Here is a 24,832-nt window from a genome sequence, read left to right as displayed (position 1 = left end):
CTAGTCAAATTGGTCTACTCGTTGTCTCCTTCACGTTCCCTGTATTCTCCTCCCTGTGTAACTTTTGTTCATGCTATTCTCCATTTCCGAATTGTCCTGATCACTTCTTGAGTTCCTATCCATCTGTTAAAACTCAAATTACTTCCTACCTCCTCCATGAGGCCTCCTTTGATCACACCTAGTCAATAACTAATTTTCCCATTGGACTCCACATGGCACTTGGTTTTTATAATTCTGAAACAAACTTAGCATGTAATATTGTGTATTATAATAATCTGTGTCTGTCCTGTGTCCCCACTGGTTGATAAATTCTGTGAGAACAGGAGCCGTCTTATCTAAAAGTGGCATCTCCTCCAGTATCTTGAATATTTTATTGATATCTTGTCTTTACATTACAAACATTTAAGTACAAACAAAAAATAAAGCATCACCCCCACTCTGGGAGAAGGATCTTGTAAGAAAATAAAACAATTAAATAGAACTAATAGTGCAGTGACCTTATCTGAAAAGTTATGCAACTTTCCACTAACTAACAGAAATATATTTCTCTCCCTCTTACCTCATTAAAAAAAGATGAGAAAATTCCTTATGACAATATGCAGAGTCAAAGAAAAAAAGTCTCTCAGTGGCTGTGTACAAAAATATATGGCTGATTCTTCAGTCCATTGCTTCTTTGTTATAAATGGCATGTTTCTTCATCAGTTCTCTGGAATCATAAATGGTTGTTGTATTGAATGTAGTTTTCACATCTTTCAAAGCTGTTTACCTTTCCAGTGTTGCAGTTATTGTATAAATCGTTCTAGTTCTACTCACTTAATGCTTTATCACTTTATAAAAGTCTTCAACTTCATTCATTTTTGTAATATTGATGTTCTAACCTAAATTTTTCTTCCAATTCTGCTTACTTTGCTCTGCATCCGGCCATATAAATTTTTTCTTCTGTAAACTTTTTGTCTCTGAAACAATCTGTTTCCTCATTTGTTTTACAGCATACTCCATCACATTCATATTAGCCATTATTCAATTTATGTAGTTAAACCTCTTTTTATACAGATGAGGACATTTTAAGGCCTATAAAGGTCAAGCTACTGGCCCCAGATCCCAGAGCTAGCACTCGGCAGAACCAGGAATCAAATATGTCTCTTCTTATTTTCAGCCCTGTAATCTTTCTTTTGTATGTGGAGATGCAATTAATACTATCTCCAAATGTAATTTTTTTGCGTTAAAGCCTAATCATTTGGGTCCCAGTAATTGTCATTTTTTTTACATTGGGGGATGGAGTTGTACCAATCCATTTTTTCATACAGGATAAGGATAAATGGCTATCATAGATTTCTGGGATACCTTTAAAATATTTCCAGAATGAACTTCTTTTTTGAGTACATCCAAGTACTTTGGAAACATAATGACCCTTGTGCAAAATTTAAGGTATGATTGTCTCTTGATTAAAAGTGTTCACTAATAAAAACTCAAATCACCAAATGTTTATATATATATGTGTGTGTGAGTATGTGTGTGTGTGTGTGTGTGTGTGTGTATCATATAAAATAGTGCAATGGACTGCTAGGCATCATTGTGCCTAGTTTAGATTGATGTAGGTACTTGAAAATACTAAATTATATTTCTTCACAGATAGTCTATAAGACAAAATTTGTGGTAAATCATCTGGGCTGTCTCCTGTAATTCCTGATTAGGAAATTTTTATTAATAGGCTTGATGCTACAATTAGACTTAGCTATTATTATTAAATAGCTAAACTGTTGCATTCACTGAGCAGTGATCTGAGAGGCCAGTAGGAACATAATTAGAAGATTTCAAATGTTTCTACCCTTGGTCAAATGTCAATTCCACATGGCGTGATATGTGAAGGATGCCTTTTTTGATTTCCTGAATTAACTTGCTTCATGCAGGCAACTTTCCTTCCTTTTATTTTGATTTAGAGTACAAACACTTGAAGAGCTTAGTGACTAATAATATTCCTCTTTACTCTTGTTTCTGTTTACTTTAGGGATAGTAGATTGTAGACTATATCTCCAGTAGGCGTTAATTCTCTTGTTGAGTATAATGAGTAGATATGCTTCCTGGGAAGCAAACAGTCTGTAAGTTTGAAAAGTGGCTTAGACCTCAGTTGACAGCTTAAAAGCCATCTGTACTTGCAATATATTTTGCTGTTATGGAGTGACATAATGATATCTAATTTCAAATATGACTCTAGCTATTGATATGAAGCCTTCTGTACTTCTTTAGTTAGATTTCACAAAGAACAGGAATTTATTAGTATTAGTTTGTCAGAATATGACATTTTGACAATAGTTTTTTGTTTTGTTTCTGATAGTATAACACATGCTTGACAAAGTCTGGGTCATGTTGATGGGCAATGATTATTTTCATTGTTTTAATTTTTTTCTTTCTTTTTCTTCTTTTTTGTCATTCTTTTTAAAGCCATGCTTCAGGTCATGTCCCTGGCTATATGGACTCTGAAGACTTATTTAGGCAAGTGGGCAATGATGTTGGTGTTTCTTTAAACTCAAACTTGTCTTTTATAGTTATATAGCTATCAGGTTAATGGAGTTTTCTTAAAACCAATGGATATAGCATAGGTCTGTTTGAAATAATTAACTCTAAGATTTTAAACTCACAAATTTATTTCCATCACCAGTAATTTTATTGTCTCATTGAAAGTAGAATTAACTTTTAAAAACCTAACAGAGACAAAATGTGTTGTACACATACATTAACAAATTTTTCCTTTTGGTTATAATTATTTTTTTCAGACTTAAATTATTCTGTTTTACTTCATAGGAATGCCATTGTTTTAGGAATTCTAATATATGTTTTCTTTGAACAGTGTTTACAGTTTTATTCATTTTGATTGTTTCATATACATTGTACAAATCAAATTGACAATATAACTTTTATCTTTCTTACAAAATATTTATTAAATAAACATTTTTTCTTCCTTTCCTTCCCTTTCTTTCCTTCTTTGCCTTCCTTTCCCTTTTATTTTTCTTCTTATATACCAGACAAGGTTCACTAGTTAGAAATGAAAAAATTAAGATCATTCCAGCTTTCTCCAGACCTGGAGATGAGGAACAAGAGGACATAAATGAGAATTTGGGAGAGCAATTCATAGAAGGGTTTTTAGAAAACAATCATCAGAACTGGCAGGAAACAAAGCTAAAAGAAGTCCAAACCCTTTATAAAACTAAGGAAAATTACCACCATCAAGAAAATGCAAATCATAAGGATAGGCAAAAAGTAGAACTCCAGGAGCAACACAGGAGATTTTCTATCACATCAAATTTTGATACTGAGTCAGAAATACTTCCTGTTTCCAGATACCCTAAGGAATATAATACAATAGATAGGAGAAGGAAAAACAAACTTAGATACAATAGTTTTGAAGACAGTGAAAGAAGCCAATATAATCATAGAAGCTTGAGATCTCATGATTCTATCTCAGGTGCAAAGGTAGTGAGTAAATCTGAAACTAAAAATAAATTCTCAGGATATGCCAGTGCTGAAAAATACAACTTTTGCCACACTGAAAAGAAAAAACAAATTTACCCCATTTTGCGTCCATACAAAAACGGGCTTCTGGTTAAAAGTGGCAAGTGTGCCACCAAGTTGGAAAGTGTTGAATATGACTATTCAAGTTGCCTTGAAGCTTGTGAGAAAGTAATTAGCTTAGAAGAGCCCAACACTAATTTTACTCCTGTAGGTACTCCTGAAGAATCTGATAGCAGTGCTTCTGATGAACTGCACTGTTCCCTTCTTTCGCCTGAGGAGCTGGATAAACTAGCTTTACTTTCATTGTGTCCATCAAATACCTGTCATTATGGAGAGTGTCTTGAAAACTCTTATGTAGCAAATCCAGCATTCTCCCCACAGAGGATCAGTTGTGATGCCAAAATATATAAAGCTAAAGGAGAAAACATGGGAGGTCACATGCAAGAGTTAGTGCCGTCTCCTACTGAGGAGCCTCAGGAGGAATATGTTGATACCATGGACGAGTTACAGTATTTGGTGGAAACGGTGTCTGAATATTTAGCTGAGAAGGAAGAAGAAATCAACAAATTTAGTTCTCTTTCAAAAGCTAAAACAAAATATAAACAGAATAGCACTTTTAATATTGCAGATCAGAAACCATCAGTGGAACAAATACCACCTTTACCCACTCAGGAGAGTGGCAAGGATTGCAAGGTCAAGACCCTTCCCCTCCCTGAGTTGACTGGAGTGAAAAACACAGTCAGCTCTTTGTTCAGTTCATTCACTGAAAAGGTGGGCTCAGGCACAAAGCATCTCTCTGCGTCTGTGGAAAAGCTTGTTTCCTTAGTTCCTGAGAAAGCAGAAATATCTCCCCAAAAGGAAAATAGTAGTTCAGATTCTAGACCTGGAGCCAATTCAGTATCACCAAGCCTAAAAACGGGTGGCCAAACAGAAAGAGACCTTTCCATGCATTCGCCATTACTCTCTCAAGCAAGTGACGATGCAAATGCTGGTAGAGGGAACCCAACCCCTGAAAATGATTGTAAAAATACTAAGACTGTCGCTCAAAGTCTTCAGGATTCATCAGAATCCATCGGAACCAAATCAAGTCTATCAGAAAGTGCTCTAACAGACTCATCTTCCCCACAGACTCAGAGTTCAGTCATCAGTTCTATTTTTAATATGATAAATCCATTAAAGATGTTTTCAGAAAAGGAAGAAACAAAAAAAGAAGTTGACCAGTGTTTTCTAACGACAAAAGAAAGCCACTTAAAGGTTGACCATGAGTCAGAACAAGAGGAAGCTACTGTAATAAACAACAATAATTGCAGTCTAGTGTTAGATGTGAATTATAGAGAGACTATTGGCCAGGTCCAAGTTCATCCATGTGAGGATTTGCCATCTTCAGGAGTAACCAATGAATTTCTAGACTCAGTTGGTTCTTCCTGTGTGAAAGATAGCATAGAGAGCCTTTCAGAAGGAGAAACATGTACATACGTGCCTCACCTGTCAAGTCATCAAGAAGCATGTGCCAAAGATATACCAGGAGTTCCTTGTGGATCAGGTTGTAGAAACGAAAATAAAGGGAATGTAAATGAGGAGACTTCTTTACCACCTTTAAAGCTAGACAAAGTATCTGATGATGGTTTTTTCCTTAGCCCATTAAAAAAATCCTTTAGTCAGTTTTTTCTTACTTCCCCTGAATCATCTTTAAAAGAAGCTTCGTTTAGATCCATGGAAGTTCATGAATCTGATGTTTCGGAAAGCAGTCCAAAGGAAGATAAACACTCGTTTTCCTTCAGTGGGAAGCTACATATTCCATTTTGGGGGTCTCTTGGTAGTTCTGAAAAGCAGCAGGATTTAAAGGAAAATGGAAGCATCTTTCCTTCTTTATTTAAATTTGCTTCCACTGACAACATTACAGACCCTCCAGATCAGTATTGTCATGACCCAACATTAGTTGCTTCTGAAGAATCTAAAAACAATTGCCCAGAAATTTCAAAAAATAATTTAGCAAAATCCGATTCAGTTTCCAATCTTCCAGATGAGTTTAAGGATACACAAAAAATCCACCAAAGTAAGCACAAACTAGAAGATGGAAATCAATGTGATAAAGATAGCTTGGACACTCCTATAATTGTACCCAAAGAATATGAAGTTTCTGATTTTTCAGGAAGAAGTAAGAATTTAAAGCAAAATGTAAGAACCTCAACTCTAGATTCTTCATTAGTTTTAAATGCTGACTTCTCAAAATCATCAGCAGCCTGTGAGACTAGAGAAGATAAAGTCATGGATGATACTTCTAAGAAAAGCACTAGACAAGACCTACTTTACGGACAACTGAGATTTTCTTCTGAACATTCGCTCAGTCCACAAGAATTAAGTATGAGAAATGAAAGTCCCCATCAGAAAAATAATACCCCAGGTTTACTTTCTGGAATACTTAAGTTTGCCTCAAGTGAAAATGTTGCAGATGGTAAACCAAATAAGGTAAAGTCCAAGTCTCTAGATTTCAGAAAATGGTTGGGTGTAAGTAAGCATTCTAGCCTTGATGAAATGCCTGTGAACTCAGATGAGACAATCAATCAAGAGAATCATGTTGAAAAGCAAGAGGCTTCTAGCAATTTAAAAAGCTTCTTATCTTTGCCTGAAAAGAAAGATAAAAGCATACAAGTAAGTGAGTCTTGGATAGATGAAAACCCTACAACAACAAATAAACCAAATGAAAAGTACCACATTTCTTTTGACTGTCCTCTTTCTCATAGTATGCCTAGTGTTCAACAGGAACTCGTAAAGAAATCTTTATTTAGAGAGCAGTTTCCTCACCAAACCCCTGGGCCAAAACTACAAGAAAATTCAAGTGAGTTGAATTCATCTTTACTGAAGACTAAAATTATCTGTGCGTCAAATTACTACCAGACTTTTGAGGACATGAATAGACCTTTGGATTTTGAATGGAATTCTGGCATAAAAGATTTCTCGGGAGATCTCAATGAAATCATGCAACCAGTTTATTATGTTTTAAAGCAAAATACCCTTCCACTAGCTGAGGTTTTCTCCTGTCCTCAATCAGTTAGTTCCATAGATCTTTGCCAAAAAGACCAAAACACAAATACATTGGAATGGAGAACAAATCTGGATGGTGTTGACTGCAATGAGTTGCCATATGAATCACTTGACCAGTTAGCATTTCACGAAGACTACTCAGTAAAAGGGAGTATGTGGGCAGCTAACTCAATGAATGGAAATTGCAGTCATTTTCCACTTTTTGAAGCTAATAATAAGTATTTGTTTGAAGAGTTACCCATTGACTTAAGTTATTCTTCAGGTTATAACCCAACAATGTGGACTGTAGTTGATCAAGAGTCCTTAAGGATGGATGAAACTTTTGCGTTTTTAAGTTTTGATTATGAATACCATCAATGGTTGTCATGGCTTGAAAATGGAATGTGGTGGCCATCAGAGGATGGGGAATATGGGCATTATGTGTACAGTGATGGCCAATATATCTATTCTCTGCTCACTGATTCTACTGGGCAATATGTATATGTATATGGACCTGATCCTTCTTTTCAAGAGTACTTGGACTATGATTTCCAGATGGATGCTATTTCAAACGCTATGTTAGATGATAACATGATTGCTTTATGTGGCTTCAAAGTCCTTCTTGGCAGTGAAGATGAACTATTGTGGTGTGGTAAAGATAAACCATTAGATGACTCTGTTAATAAGCCTCTTGATTTGTCTATGGCATTGCAAAGACGTGACAAATTAATGAATATGAATTTTGAAACCCTTTCAGAAATGCTTGAGGAATCAATGTATTGCCAAAGTGATCAGCCATTAGATTTTTCAGGATATAAATTTAAGAAGTTCAAAGTAGCTTTGGGACATAAAAAAGAAAGATCTGAAGACCTTGAGGAGATCCTTGATCTGCGAAGTCAACCCAAAAGACTTAGTAGTTGGGGTTTAAATGGAGAGACTCAGATTAGAGAGAAAGATAAAAACCAATCTATAGCTGAAAATACTTCAGGTGGAAATTTTGATCTCCATATGCAACAGGCTTCCCCTAAACCAGCTGTACCTTTGGTTCTTCCTGAAAACACAACCACAAACCCTAAGGACATAGCAGAGAGATTGCCCACAAACAAAATGACTTCCTTTTTTTCTACTTTGGGTGATTTGGTGGGGAAGACTTTGAATTATGATAAAAATGAGCCCTTAGAGACTTCTGCCATGAAGAAAATGGATCTACAGTTACAATCAGCTGAATTACCAAATGATGACCCTCCAAGTGGGCTATTTGCAGCGAGCTCAAAAACTGTGGAAGAAACTTTTCCTGAGAAAAATGCAAAGAGACAAGCCATTTCTAATATTCAGAGTTTAGAAATTAGTAAAAATCAAAAAGAAGAATTACCTATAAATAAAAATACTCATGTGAAAAAGCAAAGTTTGTTAAGATCAACTTCACAAGTAAACCAAATAATTCCCGATGTTAAATCAGGTGGAAAAGAGCATAAACTTATTACAACTGATTCTATTTTATACCCTTTTGGATCTGAGTCTGATAAAAATGAACAGAAGGAGTGTGAACTTCCTGAGAGCCAATCTTCCACAGAACCAGAGGGAACACTATTTAAAAGTGCATTGAAACTTTTTGGTCGGGGAGAAGATTCTTCTGTAACTACAGCAATGGATAAACCCCAGACATCTGGATTTTTTGACTTTTTTAAGACCCAGAGTAATAAGGGCAGTTCACCAAACCTGGAAAGTAATGGTGGTAAAGAAGGAAAGGCACAATCCCAGGAAAAGAGAGAGTCTACAGGTATTTCATCTCTCTTTGGTTCCCTTGGGGATCTCTTTAAAGTAGATGTGTCCCCTTTACAGTTAGCTGAGAAAGGCTCTATTCCTTCAAGTATTGATAGCCAAGAAATGGTCATGACAGAAACTGATATCATGCAACCAGCCAGCCAGGATGACAATGTACTTCCTTCTACACCTGCTTCTTTATCAAGAAAAGCTAGAGCTAGAGTCCTGAACAAACAAGCCACTATCCATGACAGTGGGCCAAAGGAGCCTTCAATTGGAGAGAACCAAAGGAAGAATAGTATAGGAACAGGCGTATTCTTAGGAGATCAGCCACTGAGTCCAACTCCCTGTATTAACCATCTTGAAAAATTATCCAAAGACTCTTCATTGGAACATAGTGGGGGTTTGTCTTTAGTGACAATGGAGGACGCAGGAGATAATCAAAAGTCTTATAATGTATTGGATGGAATTAGTTCGAATAAACAAGATAAGTTCTCTGGCAAAGAAGGGAGTTTTTCAACCACTACAAACTCTACATCAAAGCGAGAGCTTCCAATGAGCAAGAGTATATTCTCTTTCCTGACTGAACCGGAAAAATCTAGAAAGCAAGCTCCTGTCACTAGCCCAAGTGCTAAATTTCAAGAAGGAGAAGGGTTATTTAAACTACCTTCCTTCTTTTCCTCTAGGGGCTCTAGCGGTAAGAAAAGTGTCTCTCAGAGTAGCTCCAGTTTTGGTTTCTTTAACTTGTCTTTCTGGGATGAAAAGCAACAAAATACTGTTGAGAAACAAAACTTTGTCAATGTACCTCCAGTGACTTCTCAACCCTCTAAGCCACCAAGTATTTTTGCAGCCACCAGTGACAAAATGAACAGACAAGCAGGTTTAAATGGAAACATGAATGTCTCACCCATGGAGGCACTGCATGAGCAGAAAGTGGCTACTGGTACTCTCCTCAATGGCACCAAAGATGTCACCTCTGATGTCGTTGAGTATCTTGAAGAAACAAAGGTCTCTTCCCCAGATTCTCTCTCTTTGGGTTCTTCAGTCCAGGTTGTCCACTTACAGAAAGACAGTTCTTATTCTACAGAACCACAAGCATCAGAGAAAATGTTCCTTGTGGATACAGGAATTGCAAAACCCCTTATGGAAATGCCTTATGAAAAAGAAGATTTGGGTCAGATAATCTCTACTAGTGATTCCCTACGTAATTCATTTTCACATGATATCCACATCTCTGAAAATCTAAATGATCTTAGTGATTCTACTAACATTCAAAGAAATGAGAGTTTTACAGAGGACCAGTTGAATTTGTCAAAGAAATTGCTCAACCAAGCAACTGATAAAGATAGCTTTCAGCAAGCCAGTTTCTCTGATCAGTCTGTAAATACACTGAATTCACAGAGCAAACCTGTAGAAGCCCCAGAAGGAAATTCAGTTTTGGATTCTTCAGCAGAAATATTTTCAGGCCTTATAACTAAAATGAAATCTTTCTCTGGGAGAATGAGTGAATCTCCCAAAACATTCTCTGGACTTTTCTCCCCATCTCAAATGGCAGAAGGAGCTTCTCAGTCTCCAAAGAAAAGTTCCTTCTTTGGTTTTTCATCCAGTATATCATCTCAGACCATCACAGGAGACTTGTTTAGCATATTCAAAGGTCCCAAGCCAGAGACTCATGAACAAGACTCACATCTCCAGGTGAGCTCCCAGCTTCCAGACAATTGTCCCAGAGAGATTGTGGAATCAATACCCAAAAAGGAAGCCAAGAAAGAAGAAAACTCAGAAGCTCTTCCTTTAGAATCAGCTATCAATGACCCTGAAAGGGCAGGGAGCAATGAAAAGTTAGAAGCTTTGACTGATGAATCTAGATTGAAAACTGAAATAGAGGACAATAAAACTCTGCTAATTGAACCCAAAGGTCCTGAATTAAATGCTTCTGATTCTTCCATTTTGGGGAATGATGTTGTGATGAGAACATCATCTCCAAGTGATATAAGAGAGAATGAGGCACTGCAAGGTACCAACGTGGAGCACATATTCAAAACAGAGAATACTTCGATTACCTCACAAGTGGATGTAGACCCTGCCTGCATAACCAACCAGACTCCTCTTCCAGAACAGGCAGGTGTTTCTGAGCCTTATCTAAATCATACTCTTGACCTGATGCCAGACCTGCCAGCTGCTCAGACAAGTCAAGACTTGTTGGAGTCATGTTTAAGTAATGAATTAAAGACTGAACATACTCAGGATGATCAGGCTGAAGTCAATTTGTGTCCACCCAGCCCAGGCTGCCCATCAGAGACCAAAGGACAACTGGAGGAGCAGTTAGAGATGTGTGCCATCCCAGAAGCAAAGGAAGATACTGACCAGTCCCCTTCCCTGAAGAACCCACCTGCTGTTCTCCCAGAAACAAGCCATCAAAAATCTATGTTTGACATTCCAAATGTGCCTAATTTGCCAAAGTTTGATTTCCTGTCCTCTGCTGCTGATCGTGGGAAATCACTTGGCTCTTTCTTTTCTCCTTCATCCTCTTTTGGGAATAAAGCATCAACAGAGTCTGGTTTCATGTCAGGTTTTAAGAAGTTCTCAGTTCTGTTTGAAGGAAGTAATGAAGAAAAAGGGAATGCAGTAGACAGTGGCTTAAAGCTAGGATTTGGAAAGAAACTAGACATTCCATTTCTGTGGCAAAAGGAGAACAAGGAGAGCACCGCTCAGGGGGCTCCAGAGACCACTCCTCCAGTTTTAGTAACAGACAGTGATCAATGTCATATGCAAAGTAGAGAAAATATGGCTACATCTCCTGATGTACCTGGAGCTAATGTTGAACCAGTTTTATCCTCCACCAACCTGGAGGTCATGCAGAATGAATGCGTCAAAGACCTTGCAGGGCCTGAAGTGATTAATAACAAGCAAGAAATTCCAGTATCTGGAGAGCAGCATCATACCAGGACTATCATCTCTTCCTCCATGGATCTCATAGAGCCAGAAGGCAAACTTTGCCCCGAGTCTGAGCTGCTTCAGAAGAAGGAAAAGCAAGGGCAAGAAATTGTGCCTGACAGAGGGCTTCTTTCCGATGGTGACTCCTCGTGCAAGCCCCAGCTGACAACATCGAAAGGAATCATGGAATCAGTGACTGAGAAAAGGCCTGTTCTCAACAAGAGCATAATAAATGGTTTCAAGCAATTGACCATTTATAATGCAAGTGGCATAGAAGTAGATCTAGGACCCTGTGTTTTCATTCCCATCCTTGTTATTATCCTGTCTATTTTCTCATGCCTGTGCTTAGTGTTAGAGGTAGGTAAAATAGACAGTCAATGTGTCAGCTTCTCCAGCCTGTTACCTTTTTACTTGTGATGCTTTTGTGTTAGATAATCTATCCCATTCCCTCTGGGGCTGTGCTCCTGGGTATACAGCCTTGAAGAGCTTAGTCATTCACTCATTTGCCTCATTTACTGATTTAAAAGAGTCTGCTGCTAAAAAGCCTTACTCTGATGCTTTGGGGGGAAAATCTGTGTTGCATAATGAGTGAAAAATGGGGTCAGGGAGGAATATTACCCAGAAAAAATCAAGTATTCCATATGAGTATCGATGAAAGTGGGCCAGATTATTTCTTTGAGTCTAAGCCTAGTCAAAACTTCCCTTGTTCTGTATTTGGGGGACACTGTTTTAAACTCTTCTCACTTTTCAGTCTTCTGTGGTACTTCCTCTAGTCGCAGCAAAGGTGCTAGATACAGCTGGATATGATGTACAGAGAATAAAAGTAATAAGAATTCACATTTATATATCACTTTAATATTTACATGGAAAATCTACACTCTACCCTTAACTCATGCCCCTCAGCTGCTCAGATCTATGCATTTCCTTCCTACCATCAGCTGTTGGTTAGGGTAATGGGCCTTTGATGTCCTTTTTCTGGCTATCACTGCCCTTAAGCCCAAAGGAAGTTATAGAGCCCAAGAGAATTCCCAGGTGAGCTGGGTCAGCCCTACTCACAAGACTAGAATACTGTCCTTCTAAATGGTGGTAGAAGAGATGGACTTGTCCTTTGATGTTCCTATTGCAGGTTAGTCTAGGACATTGTTCATGACTTGGATTCAAGGGCCAGTGTTTTCTTTGCAAGAGAGGCACAATCAAGTGCAAATTAAGAATGCTGCCTTGCCTTTTGTGCCTAGGCCAACTGAACTGGAATGGTCATAGCCTTTGCAGAAGTAGAGACAGAGGTTGTTCAATTTATACTCAGGAAAATGCTCAATGCAAATCATGACATAGTTCTTCTCCCAGCAGCATTAACAAGGGTTATTGGGAGTGGCCTAAAGATACTAGCTTTTGGAAAAACACTCCAATTTCTTTCTTTCCCATTAGATTTGCTCTCAGAGAGGGTAAAAACTTGGCTGTGTGTGGCAGGAAAGTGTCTTGCTTGCCTTCCTCCATAGGAAATCCATCTGGTTCTTTTGTCACAGTCTCTTAGCCAGAAGAAAAGAATGGGCTGGAAAGAAATAAACTGACCCATAGTGTAACTGGTCTTTTTTATATCCCAAGTCTAGATTTTTCAGGTCCTGTTGAATTTGTGAAGCATCCCTGGGCTTCCCAACAGGAAGACAGAAATAATAAGAGGACATCTTATTTGGCCTACCTGCAATCGCTAGCCTGCAGTCATCCTTTGAGTAGAAATGCCTTATTTATCTCTGAACTGTTTGGTATCAAATTCCAAAGATAGGACAATGCTGTGGAGTTGGTTAGTGAACAGTTAACCTAGGTTGTTAGCCTGAGGTAGCTTCCTGCTGTTTCTATTTCCTCTTCCACGCTGCCCACCTTGCCATTCGTTCACTCTGCCAACCCCTTCCTCAGCTTCCTTCGTTCACTGTAATTATCTCCTGCTGCAAAGTGGATTGCTTGTGGGGGAATGTAGGAATAAACTATAGTGGAAGATAATATGGATGTTAACACTACGGAGTAGGGATAGGGGTAGGGTAAGATCTATGGGTCTGCTCCAGGAATAAAGACACCTGGCATGGTTCTTCCTTTAAAAATGGAGTATGCCCACTTCATCCAAAGATGGGCCATGACCTACAAATGGTTGAGTGACCTACTGTGGGAAAGCTACCTGTCATGGGTATGTTTTCGTGATTCTTCTTCTATGGTCAAGATTTTTAGTTGTTTTATTCACTCTAACAAGATCATTCACTTGTGGAGTTTCTATGGTCCTGATTTTGTTCTTTCCATGGCTTATCTCAGGTTGACTGACAGCACAATAAGCAGTGCCACTTGCCTGTGGTTAACATAAGAATTAATCATTTACATTTTTCTTGGTGAGGAAGGAGAAAAGGGAGACTTCACTTTAATGAAACAGAAGTTTTCTCAGGGGATCCAGATCAACCAAGGTTCATTTGGAGAAATAGTAAAAAATTAATAAAATATTAAATCATTCCGTTTCCAATGTGTTCACCCACTCTGTGGGGAATGGAAAACGAATATAAAATTGAATTCATGACAACCACTGGATAAAAGCTTCCTGAGAAGATTATGAGGTAGAGGGAAATTTTTAGGTAAAAGTATCATACTGTTTTAAATAATTCTTGATTTTGTCAATACAAATATAATATGCAGGTAAGATAGTCTTTGATACTGGGTATGAGACTGGTGTTAAAGCTTTTGGAGAAACCAGGAGTCAACTCCATTTTATGTTTTTCCTCTACTGTACTTTCTGTTAATTAGAAAGTAGTTCTACTAGACTGTGAGGTCTTCCCACTGAGAACCCTAATGTAAAATCCCCGATGCTACTGTATGGAAGCAACATTTCTCCTGTTGGGCACTGGTTTATATTCATTTCCTTTTTTCTGTCTGACTTCTGACTAGTCTTTGTTTTCTTCTTCTTCTCACAGCCCAACTGGCAGTAGTAGGTATGGTTCTTCCTGTAATGTGAGTCAAGGAAGCTCACAGCTGAGTGAGCTGGACCAGTATCATGAACATGTTCATAGCTCAGAACAAGATGATGACCACCGAGAAAGAGACTCAATTCATTCCCGCCACAGTACTGGAAGCCACACAAAGGATGGCCAAGCAGGCTTTGGGGAACAGGAGAAATTGCTGGAGGTGACCAGCGAAGCTGAGAAGGGAAAAGCTTGTGAGCCAAAGGAAGTGGTTAAAGAGGAAAAAACATCTCATCTTCCCCTAGAACTAGAGCCACATAAAAGCCCCCAGGAGAGGTAGGTAATTTTTACACGAAGGGGAATTTTCCCAGCTTGCAGAACTGGCTCTGTCATGGCAAGTTGTCTCTTCCCCATTCCCTCCACCTGCCTCCTCTCCAAATCACAGAAGAACAATGTGGTAGATCAGCTATTGGTGCTGCTGAACATGAGTCCCTTGGACTTTTGTAATCTGGATGCTGCAGTTCCACAGGTAGTCACTGTACGGGGTCAGCACTGCTTCTTCTGCTGGCAGGTCCTGACCTTCTGATCTGCGTCAACTTAACTTCTCTGGCTCCAGAGCTGACCCTAAAGCCATTCAGAAGTAAAAAACATTGGGGGAATTATCCTAGTGGCTTGGCCACTGTTGGCTGCCTTATGGATTATTTTTATGCATTCAAATTCTGGTATTTCTTAAATTCTGAGTGTACCTGAGGCCAAATGACTCAGGACAGAGCCGTTAAAATTCATTCAGAAAGTCTTTACTGACTCCTCATGCAGAAGAGCATAATCTTATATTAAGCAATTTGGACTTATAAGAAAGAAAATAGAAAACTTGACCTTTTAAAATCCATATAGGAGCTAAGCCCATAAATAGTGTATTGTCACTGCCAGGCAGCATTAGTCAGTCGGGTAGCCAGGAGTAGCTGACAGGTGGTGGAGGGAGGGTGGTTGAGGGTGACTAAAATACTTGGTATTTTGAAGCAGAATAACAAACTCTAACTATCCCTCACCTTGAGTCCTGGAGCAGCAAAGACCAGTCACTTGGCAAGTGACTGTGTAAAAGAGAATGGCATGTCTATAACATCCCAGAGCTAACTCTAGTTTTGAGTACTTTTCCAGAAAAACAAAGCTGTCTTGTCTTTTCTCCTTCCATCTGTCTAGTAAGTGTCCACTCTTTGTGAATATTCACCAGAGGGGATAGAGAAGAAACTAAGGAGACTAAGCTTTGGTATTATACTTCCAGTCAGTAAGTAGCCCACATTTGGATTGGACCAAATATCCTAGCCTTGTTTTGAACAGTGGTAGGGACTGTGGCAGGACAGGTGTTTGGATGGCTGGATGCTGCACACTTCTCTGTCATCCCAAGGCTGGGAGGAAGGAGGTGAGTTACTGCTGACTGAACATTATGTACTGTCAATAATAGGAAACGTGACCAAATGATCCAGCCTGATGTAATGTAGTCATCTCTCCCTACAAGATGCTCGGTCATCACCATTGTTTGCGTCACAGAAAAAGTTCTGGAGGCTTGAGAAGTTCTTTCTCTGACTCAGGGAAAGTTAATGGCAATAATGGGGCTGAAATCCTTAGTACTGGGACTTTGTGTTTAGGATAAGTGTCAGCAACCGTTCCATAGTGTCTGAGGTTGGTTGTCCTTAGGCAAGGGGACATTTCACTTCTCTGAGAATTAAAGAATTTCTCTGCATAAGGAAGAGAGCCTAAGAAGGAGGGGGATGTAAGTGGATCAATGACAGGTTCTTCTAATCTATATAAACAGCTCTAACCACTGGATCACCATCTCATTGCCCGTGGCATAGATCACCAAACCTCAGTGTAGTGTTTAGCCTACAGATAGTGAATAAAACAGGGGTGGGGGCAAAAACAGTAAACTATGGAAAGGGTCAGATGAATGATGCTATTTGATTTGGTATGTTCCTTAGTTGTAGTAGCTCTTGTTTTGTATTCTTGTTTTGTGGGATGGTCTGTTTGTAAAAGAACTTTTTGTCTTTGTTCCAAGTTGTCCTGAAGAGAATCATTCTTCACCGTTTACCCAAGCTAGAGCACATTGGATTCGAGCAGTTACCAAAGTCCGACTCCAGCTACAAGAGGTAGGGAAGCTACTGGTGTGGTATGCATCAAAGCTACTTATCCTTTGTGACTGAAAAGCTTATGGTACTGATTGGGGGCATTTCTTGGTGAGGAGGGTGGAGAATAAGAAAATTGTTAGTTTTATCAAGCAGTGCTTCCAGTGGTCAAAAATCTGGAAATTAGAAGGAAAGAGACCATGAGATCTGAACTAGTTTTTAAACCCTCCCTGAGTATTTTGGGGTAACAAGGCATTAGCTTTCTTCTTTCTCATTGTCAAAACAGGAAAATCAAATGAATATGATGTCTCAACAGTATGGAAGTGAACTTAAATGCTCACCTCCAGCATCATGGTTGTTTACTCAAATGTATCTGTGATATCATCAATTCAGAGGTTCCCTCTAATGATATAGATTGCAGCCCATCCATTCCTGCTCATCATGTGTGTCTCTTGTTTGTGCACTCCTACATAGTCAGCAAAGGGGGGTCCCCTCCCCCAGTGTGTGAGAGATTTTTCTTGTTTTCTTCTGACATCATAAAAATATCAGAGGAGCATACTGGCTGTCCACTTGTTATCCCTTGCTTTCATCCTATGACCTGCCTATCTTCTCTTCTTATCATGAGTAATTCCATAATCTCTTTTACTCTTGTTCTTTTGGGTTCTTCACTGGTTACATGCTATAACCTTCTCTCACCCACCATGCACCTCTCCATTGCTATCTGTGTATGATCAATTTTTAATTCTATAGAGATAGTTGAATTTCATATTTTGCTGCCATACAGTAACACAAGTAAAATTTTAGTATTGCCAAGGTGGACCTTTGCTTTCACTGGAAGCTTGGGGTCAGTAAAGGAAGTTGCCAGCCAGTTCTCGCTTTCTTGTTCCTATCTTGGTCCATTTTGTTGTCCGTCTGTACTGTCTGTCTCAGATGTGCACGCTGTTGAACTGTTGCCACAGGGTATCCTTCCAAATGCACATTAAAATTTGGGGATTAGATATTCTCATATTTCCTTTGTGGATGGTCAAGTCACACTCCTTTGAAGAAGAAATGCACGAAAGAGAACAAAGATGGGGAAAGCAGCCAGATTGGACCAATCTATATTAAGGAAATCATGCTAAAAGCAACACAATTAAGGCACCAAAGAAGGGAAAGATATCAAAAGTGCAGGGAAAATCTCAGACCTTATCATTATCCTAAAAATGAGCAAAATAGCATAAGCATCCTCCATGCCTCCTTTACTGTCCAAGATCCCATTGTGTTTATTGTTTATGATGAAGCATTTGATTTGGCAGAATGAATCTTCACCTTATAGACTTTTACAAGGTGTCTCCTATCCATATGTCAGAATCATTCAAGATTCCCTAAAAGATATGACAACAGAAATGGTCCAGTCCAGTGATCCTCTGATAATAAGCAGGTGAGACATAGAACAAGGAGATAGATGAATGTTTGCCAACAGTGTTTGCCATGGTAATGGAGGAGATAGAGTGCTGAGTCCAGGTTAAAGAGGGATTTCCTATAGATAGGAAGGTCTCCCTGATGCTCCTGTTTGCATGTGGCTTTGTGCTGATTACATCAATGAAGAACATTGCAGATCCTCCTAGATAAGATCTTGATGTACTTTGACCCAGCCATTGTTGTTCACAAAGTCGTTTTATTCTGTTCAAATCTAAATTCTTTTCTCAGTGTTGTGGGACTCTGCAGGACTCCCTCAATTGAACCATTTTTTAATTTCTTGGGGATTAAGTCTTATTGACTAACTCCCAGATTATGGGTCTTAAGCTGTTCAACATCTGTTTTCTGTGAATCTCCTTTCCTAATTTAATTGTTCAAGAGCCAAGACATCACAACTAGAAATAATCGACTATAGTAAGGCAAGAAATTTTTTGTCATAAAGTGAGAGACCTTTCTTGTATCCAGTAGCAGATTTGAAATTTTTAGGAATGTACCAGCTTTAGAGCCAGGTAGAATAGTCTGGCACTTTTTCCCTTGTGCCAATAGTAGCAGTTATCACTGCTCACACTTAGGAGAGGAGATCTGTGGAGAGTCTCAGAAGAGGCAAGATTGTCTATCATGATTATGAACAGCAGGACCCTTTGTTCTTGGGTTGTGTCTGAGAACTCAGACTTTGTTGCTGTCTCTTAGGGAATGCTGAAAGATTTTTCATGAGCTACCTTGCAAAGGACGCCGTGTCTCACTAAATCAGGGGTATGTAAGCGTTCTCCTTTAGTATTCTTTGCTCATTCACTGGAGAGCATGAGCCCCAGAAAGAATGGTGGAGGAAAGCCTTTATGAGGCACATAGCAAGACTGAGGTTTGGTTTTTTTTTTCCTGTTTCTAAAGGAGCTTTCAAAACTTTGTTCCAAATTTGGAGTTTGGTGTTGCGTGGTGATAAATGGAATGATTTGGGAGTCTTGAGATGTGGGTTCTGACCCTATTTCTACCTCTAACTGGCAGTGTGACTTTGGGTACTTCCTTGGCTTTAGTTTTCTCATTGGTCACATGAGTAAATTAGATTAGAGGGCCATAAGAGTTCTCTTCAGGTCCTCAGTACCTCTCTCCTGGGCTATTTCAATAACCTTCTATTTGGTCTCTGCCTCAAGTTTCTCTCCATTTCAATCCTTCCTCTACACAGCTGCCAAAGTGATTTTTTCCTAAAGCACAATCTGACCGTGTCACCCTCACCACACTCAGTAGACTCCAGTGTCTCCCTATTAGCTCTAGGATCAAATATAAACTCTCATTTGACATTGAAAGTTCTTCATAACCTGATTCCTGCCTACTTTTCCCATCTCCTCACAAGTTACTTCTCTGTACTTACTCTGTGGCCTTTGACACTATTGGTCACCCTCTCCTTCTAGATACTCTCTTCTCATCAGGTTTTTGGGACACCACTCTCTCCTGGTTCTCCTCCAACCTACCTGACCACCCCCTCTCAGTCTCCTTTGCTGGATCTCCTTTCGGATCATGCCCTCTAGCCATAGGTGCCCCTCAGGGTTCTGTTCTGGGTTCCCTTCTCTTCTCCCTCTATACTACTTCACTTGGTGATCTCACCAGCTTCCACAGATTTAATTACCATCTTGATGCTAATGATTCTCAAATCTACCTTTTCTTTGTCAGGACTCTTCCCCATTCCAATCCATCTGCCATTCAGCCACTAAAGTGATTTCCCTAAAACACAGGCCTGATCATGCCACACTGCTCTTCTCAATAAACTGCAATGGTTTCCTCTTGCCTCCAGGAGCAGATACAAAATGCTCTATTTGGCATCCAAAGCCCTTCATAGCCTACCCCCTTCTACATTTCCAGTCTTCTTACCCCTTACTCCCAGACACATACTCTTCAGTCCAGTGACACTGGCCTCCTGGCTGTTCCATAAACAAGAGCCTCCATCTCTCAGCCCTGGGGATTCTCTCGGACTGTCTCCTATGCCCTCCTCATCTCTGCCTCCTGACCTTCCTGACTTCCTTTAAGTCCCAGCTAAAATCCATCCTTCTACAGGAAGCCTTCCCCAGCACTCTTCACTCTAGTGCCTTCACTCTGTTAGTTATTTCCTATTCATCCTACATATAGTTTGCTTTGTGTATATGTTTGCATGTTGTCTCTGTCATTAGATTGCAAGCTCCTTGAGGGCAGGGACTGTCTTTTGTCTTTTTTTTGTATCTCCAGTGTTTAGCACAGTGCCTGGTACTTAGTAGGAGCTCAATAAATGTGTATTGACTGATTTATTGATGTTCTTGGCAAGTGATGCTCCATCTCCCATCACTGCATCCTTGCATTGCCTGTCCCCCGTGGTTAGACTGCTCTCTCTACTCACTTTCACCTCTTGAAATTTGTGCTTTTTTCCAAGACTTAACTCAAGTGCTACATTCTGCAGGAGCTTTTCCTGGAAGTCCCTTCAACTGCTAGTGCCTTCCCTTCTAAGATTATTTTCTAGCTATGTTGTATGTATCTAGTATGTACATACTAATGTACATGTTGTCTTCTCCGTTAGAATATACATTTCTTGAAGGCAGGGACTGTTTAACTTTTGAGTTTCTTAGCAGAGCTCCTGGCACGTGGTAGGTGCTCAATAAATGTTTATTAACTGATTGGTAGATTCAAGATATAATACTCTAGCTGTAGCCTTCTTAAATTTTCTGCAATTTTGCAGTCAAATTGTTAATGTATTATAATGAAATTGCTACCCCAATGTTGTAATAAGTCTAATCATCAGACAGCAATCCAGCACTTTTCATCTCCTTCTTCACTTTGATCAGTCCCTAGGCTCTCTATGCCCTTGGCTACCCCATGTGCTCTATCTTGGACCAAATCCTCCTGGACCAGTCTTAGCTCCATTCAGCTTCATCCTATGCTCTTCTTCAGCCTCCTCCCCCTCATGCTTTGTGCCCAGAGTATCTCTAGCTGCTGTACTAAAACCTATATCCTGGAGCCTCTGGATACCTATGACTCCTGGCCTGCCTTCACATCCGCTCACTACTTTGAGAGCTCTATGGCCTCCACTTGCCTAGGGCACTCTAGACATTTGATCTGGCCCTATACCCTAAACATCCCATGCCTCTAATCATCAAACTCTCCTTCCTTTAGCCCCAAAACACTCCCCAAGCCTCCCCTAAACCTGGTGGTACCTTAACACTGCTTCATGCTAGAGTACCTAGGGTGCTCTCCTCTTTTCTACATTGTGTTCTGTCCCAGCCTTGCCACCTCTTTCCCTAGGACCACCTATCCTACTCAGGTCTGCAAATGACCACCATCACCCTTCCAGGAACACATATATATATGTATGTATGTATATGTATGTATGTATATGTATGTATGTATATGTATATATATATGTGTATATATATATGTGTGTATATATATATATGTGTGTGTGTATATATATATATATATATATATATATATATATATATATATATATATATATATATATATATTACTGTGTTCCTGTGGCCTCAGCTACCCCTTTTTCTATTGATTTCACTCAAACTGTATTTTTGTAGACACATTCAATGGAAGACAAAATATGGCTATGCAATTTATCCTGAGAAGAATGAGTTACAAAGATCTATTGACTTTGTGAATGCAAAGTGCTAGAGCAGTAACTAGCTTGCTTTAACTGTCAGAGTAGATTCTTCCAAGGAATTATTCTGGCCTTCCTTCCTGACCAGTCAAATGATAGGTGGCTTTTGGAGATACTGAGCTAGCCCTTCACCATCAGCTAAAGTGGAAGGGACTTCTGATGGAACCTGATGCCTTTCCAGTGGCATCCCCCACCCAAGAACCCTTTACCTCCCGATATTGATGCTTGACATCCAGGCCTAGGCCCCAGGATCTCTTCCTTGGTGACCCTGTGAGCAAGCACTGGTTTGCCTTTTTCTGTTGCCTGACTGGAGACCTCAGGATATGGCATCTGAGCTTAGCCTTTGAGAAAGCCAGGAATTTTGAGAGTTAAGGAGAAATTGTAGCTTGTGGATTAAATCAGGGGCAGCCTTGTGAAAAGGCAGAGAGAGATGGGAAATAGCATGTTGAATTTGGGGAGTAGGCCACTTTAGCTAAAATATGCAACATGTGAAAGAGAGTAATAGGAAATGAATCTGGAAAGGTAGGTGACAGCCAGATTGTGGAGAGCTTTAAATGACAGGTCTTTTATTCTAGAGTCAATGGGGAGCCCCTGAAAAGTTTTGAGTAGGAAAGTGACAAGATTAAATTATAGTTTTAGGAATATTCCTTTGGCAGTTGTGGAACAGGGATTGGGAGGCTCTTACAGTAGTCTAGGCAAGAAGTAATAAGGGCTTGAACCTGGGTAATGGCTGAAGGAGTGGAGAGAAGGATATAGATCTGAAAGATGTTGTGGAGGTAGAATTAACAGAACTTGGGGACTGATTGGATATTGGGAATGAGGGAGAAAAGAGTCAATGATGACTTAGGCTGTGAAATTGAGTAACTGTAAGTCTATCAGTCCCTCACCAGAGACAGGGAAGTTTGGAAGAGGGATTTTTTTTGGGGGGGGGAATATAAGTTCCATTTTGGAAGCATTAAATTTGGAATGATGAGAAGACATCAGGTCCCCTCATGGCACAAGTGCTGGATTTCAAGCCAAAAAAGCTGGCTTCAAATCTCGTCTTTGCAGCTTACTACATATCTAACCCTCAGCAAGGTGCATATATTTAGCATTTGGCAATATGGTGCTAGTGATGGGGTACAGTATCTGGGAACCCCCTTGAACCTGATGGGGCACAGTCTTTGGGAACCCCCTTGAACTCTCCTTGGATCTTCCCACTTGATCTGGCCTTAACCTGAGGCCATAAGCCTTCCATTATTGCTGGGCCCAAATCTCTGTTACTAGGCTAGCCCTGTATTGTCTGTTATCTCCGGGTGGCCTTCAGCTATTTCCCACCCTTAATCTCACTTCTGGAGTCTTGACCTCTAGTCACCTCAGTCCCATCAAGATCCTCGGTAGACCCTTCCTTCAGATCCTCCTTAGACTCCTCCTCAAGACCCTCCCTAAACCCCTCCTCTAGTCATCCCAAACTACTTGACCACCCCTAGATCTCTCCCACAATCTTTCTGTATATAAGTCTCATCTTGCGTCCATGAAGGCGCTTGGATTCAATCTAGCTAAATTCAGATTCAATCTAGCTTAGCTCAGATTAGTCTGGCCTGCTGGCATTAGCGTCACAAATTAGTGTCAGGCTTGAGTTGAATTCATTCAGCAGGACTCCATGCATCAGTATTTTGGGGTCTCGAGCACCTCTAAAAACATGTGGTTTCCTACCCTCATCATTTTCGTTAACCTCATCACTAGTGTTCAGGAAAAAGACTGAAGTTGGATGTCTGTGTATAGATGAAAATTGAATCTATGTGATCTGATAAGGTTTCTAAGAGAATCTATGGATTGAAGGAAGAAGTGAAGCTAACCCAAGATGGAGTCTTGGGGACACCCATGTCAAAGGGGCAGCAGGTGCCTGATGATTCAGCACAGGAGAACGCAAAGAATTAGGCAGTTAGAAGTGCCACAGGAACCAAGGGAAGTGAAACTATCCAGGGAAAGGGATTGGTTGACAATGTCAGAAGCTACAGAGAAATCAAGCAGAATGAGAATTGAGAGAAGGTCATTGAATCTGGAAGTTAAATCATTTCAATTGAATAGTAATTTGAAAGACATTACTAAGGGCTGGGACGTAAGTAGGAAGTGAGAAAATGAAGGTAATGATTGGGGGTTATTTCTTCTTGGAGTTTGGCTGTGAAAGGAAGAAGAAATATAGGATGATAGCTTCAGGGAATGAGGGGGTCAAGCAAAAGCTCTTTAAGGATCAGAGATATTTTAAGGCAGCAGCAAAGGAGTCAGTGGATGAGGAGAGATTAAAGAAGAAAGGAAACATACACTTACTAATCACCTACTAGGTGCCAGGCATGTGCTAAGTGCTTTACTAATATTATTTCATTTGATCCTCACAAATACCTTGGGAGCGGGGCAGCTAGGTGGCGCAGTGAGTAGAGCACTGGCCCTGGAGTCAGGAGAACCTGAGTTCAAATCCCGCCTCAGACACTCAACACATGTACTAGCTGTGTGACCTTGGGCAAGTCACTTAACCCCAATTGCCTTGCCTTCCCCCTCAAAAAAAAAAAAAAGAAAGAATCAAATACCTTGGGAGGTAGGTGCTCTTATCCCCATTTTATAGTTGAGGAAACTGAAGGAGACCGAGATTAAGTGACTTGCCCAGGGTCACACAGTTAGTAGATCAGCCTGCCACTCAGTCCAGTGCTCTATCTATTGCACCATCTGGCCATAAGAGGGAGGATGACACAAAGGGATAAGCTTCCTGGAGCAGAAGGGATCAAGAACCCAGGTAGAGAGAAAGGTTGGTTTTGGAAAAGAAAAGTCTCCTCAGAGACTAGGTGGAGTAAAGGAGGAGAGATTGAGGAATGGTATACAGAGGCCTTGAGGTGCAGTGATAATGGAGCAATCACGGGAGATTGGGTTCTATTTCCTTAGTCAAGGAGGAGGCAAGGCCTGCTAGGAGGGAGAGAAGGTGGTATAGGGATCTTAAGGAGCTAAGTAAAGGTTTGGAATAGTTGGCAGGGAACAGTATAATAACCAGGTGAGGTGGAATAAAAGGTTGTTTTGCAGCAGGGAGGGTCCAGGTGAGATTAGGTACCTTTTTCACATGAGGATGACACAGGTGAAGAACTTCCTCCAGACTGATGATCATCCAATGAGGTCTGAATCCTAATTGCACTGTCCGGTTTGTCCACAAGGACATTATGAGAGAAATGTTAAATGCCTTGTAGAAATTCAGGTATCAGTCAATCAGTTCAGTCAGTTTTCAGTCATGTCCGACTCTTTGTGACCCTATTTGGGGTTTTCTTAGCAAAGATACTGGAATAGTTTGCCATTTCCCTCTCCAGCTCATTTTACAGATGAGGAAACTGAGGCAAACAGGGTTAAGTGACTTGCTCAGCATCACAGTTATTAAGTGTCTGAAGCCAGATTTGAAATCATTAGGCTGTCTTCCTGATTCCAAGCCCAGTGCTCTATCC

The 24,832-nt window shown here is 40.0% G+C and overlaps 1 protein-coding gene across 5 annotated transcripts in view; it reads left to right on the top strand.

Moving 5' to 3' along the window:
• Window positions 1-24,832, top strand: part of UNC13B (unc-13 homolog B) — a 331,346-nt gene that overhangs the window by 193,891 nt on the left and 112,623 nt on the right. For all 5 annotated transcript variants that reach the window (XM_036737948.1, XM_036737946.1, XM_036737947.1 and 2 more), the window contains exons 9-10: window positions 14,178-14,501; window positions 16,219-16,309. In XM_036737948.1, coding sequence (XP_036593843.1) covers window positions 14,178-14,501; window positions 16,219-16,309 — 415 coding nt within the window. The remainder of the gene's footprint in view (window positions 1-14,177; window positions 14,502-16,218; window positions 16,310-24,832) is intronic.

This window comes from Trichosurus vulpecula, chromosome 9, assembly GCF_011100635.1.
Source record: "Trichosurus vulpecula isolate mTriVul1 chromosome 9, mTriVul1.pri, whole genome shotgun sequence".
NCBI lineage: Eukaryota > Metazoa > Chordata > Mammalia > Diprotodontia > Phalangeridae > Trichosurus > Trichosurus vulpecula.
The sequence above is the reverse complement of the archived record's forward strand: the minus strand, read 5'-3'. Positions and strand labels throughout refer to the sequence as shown.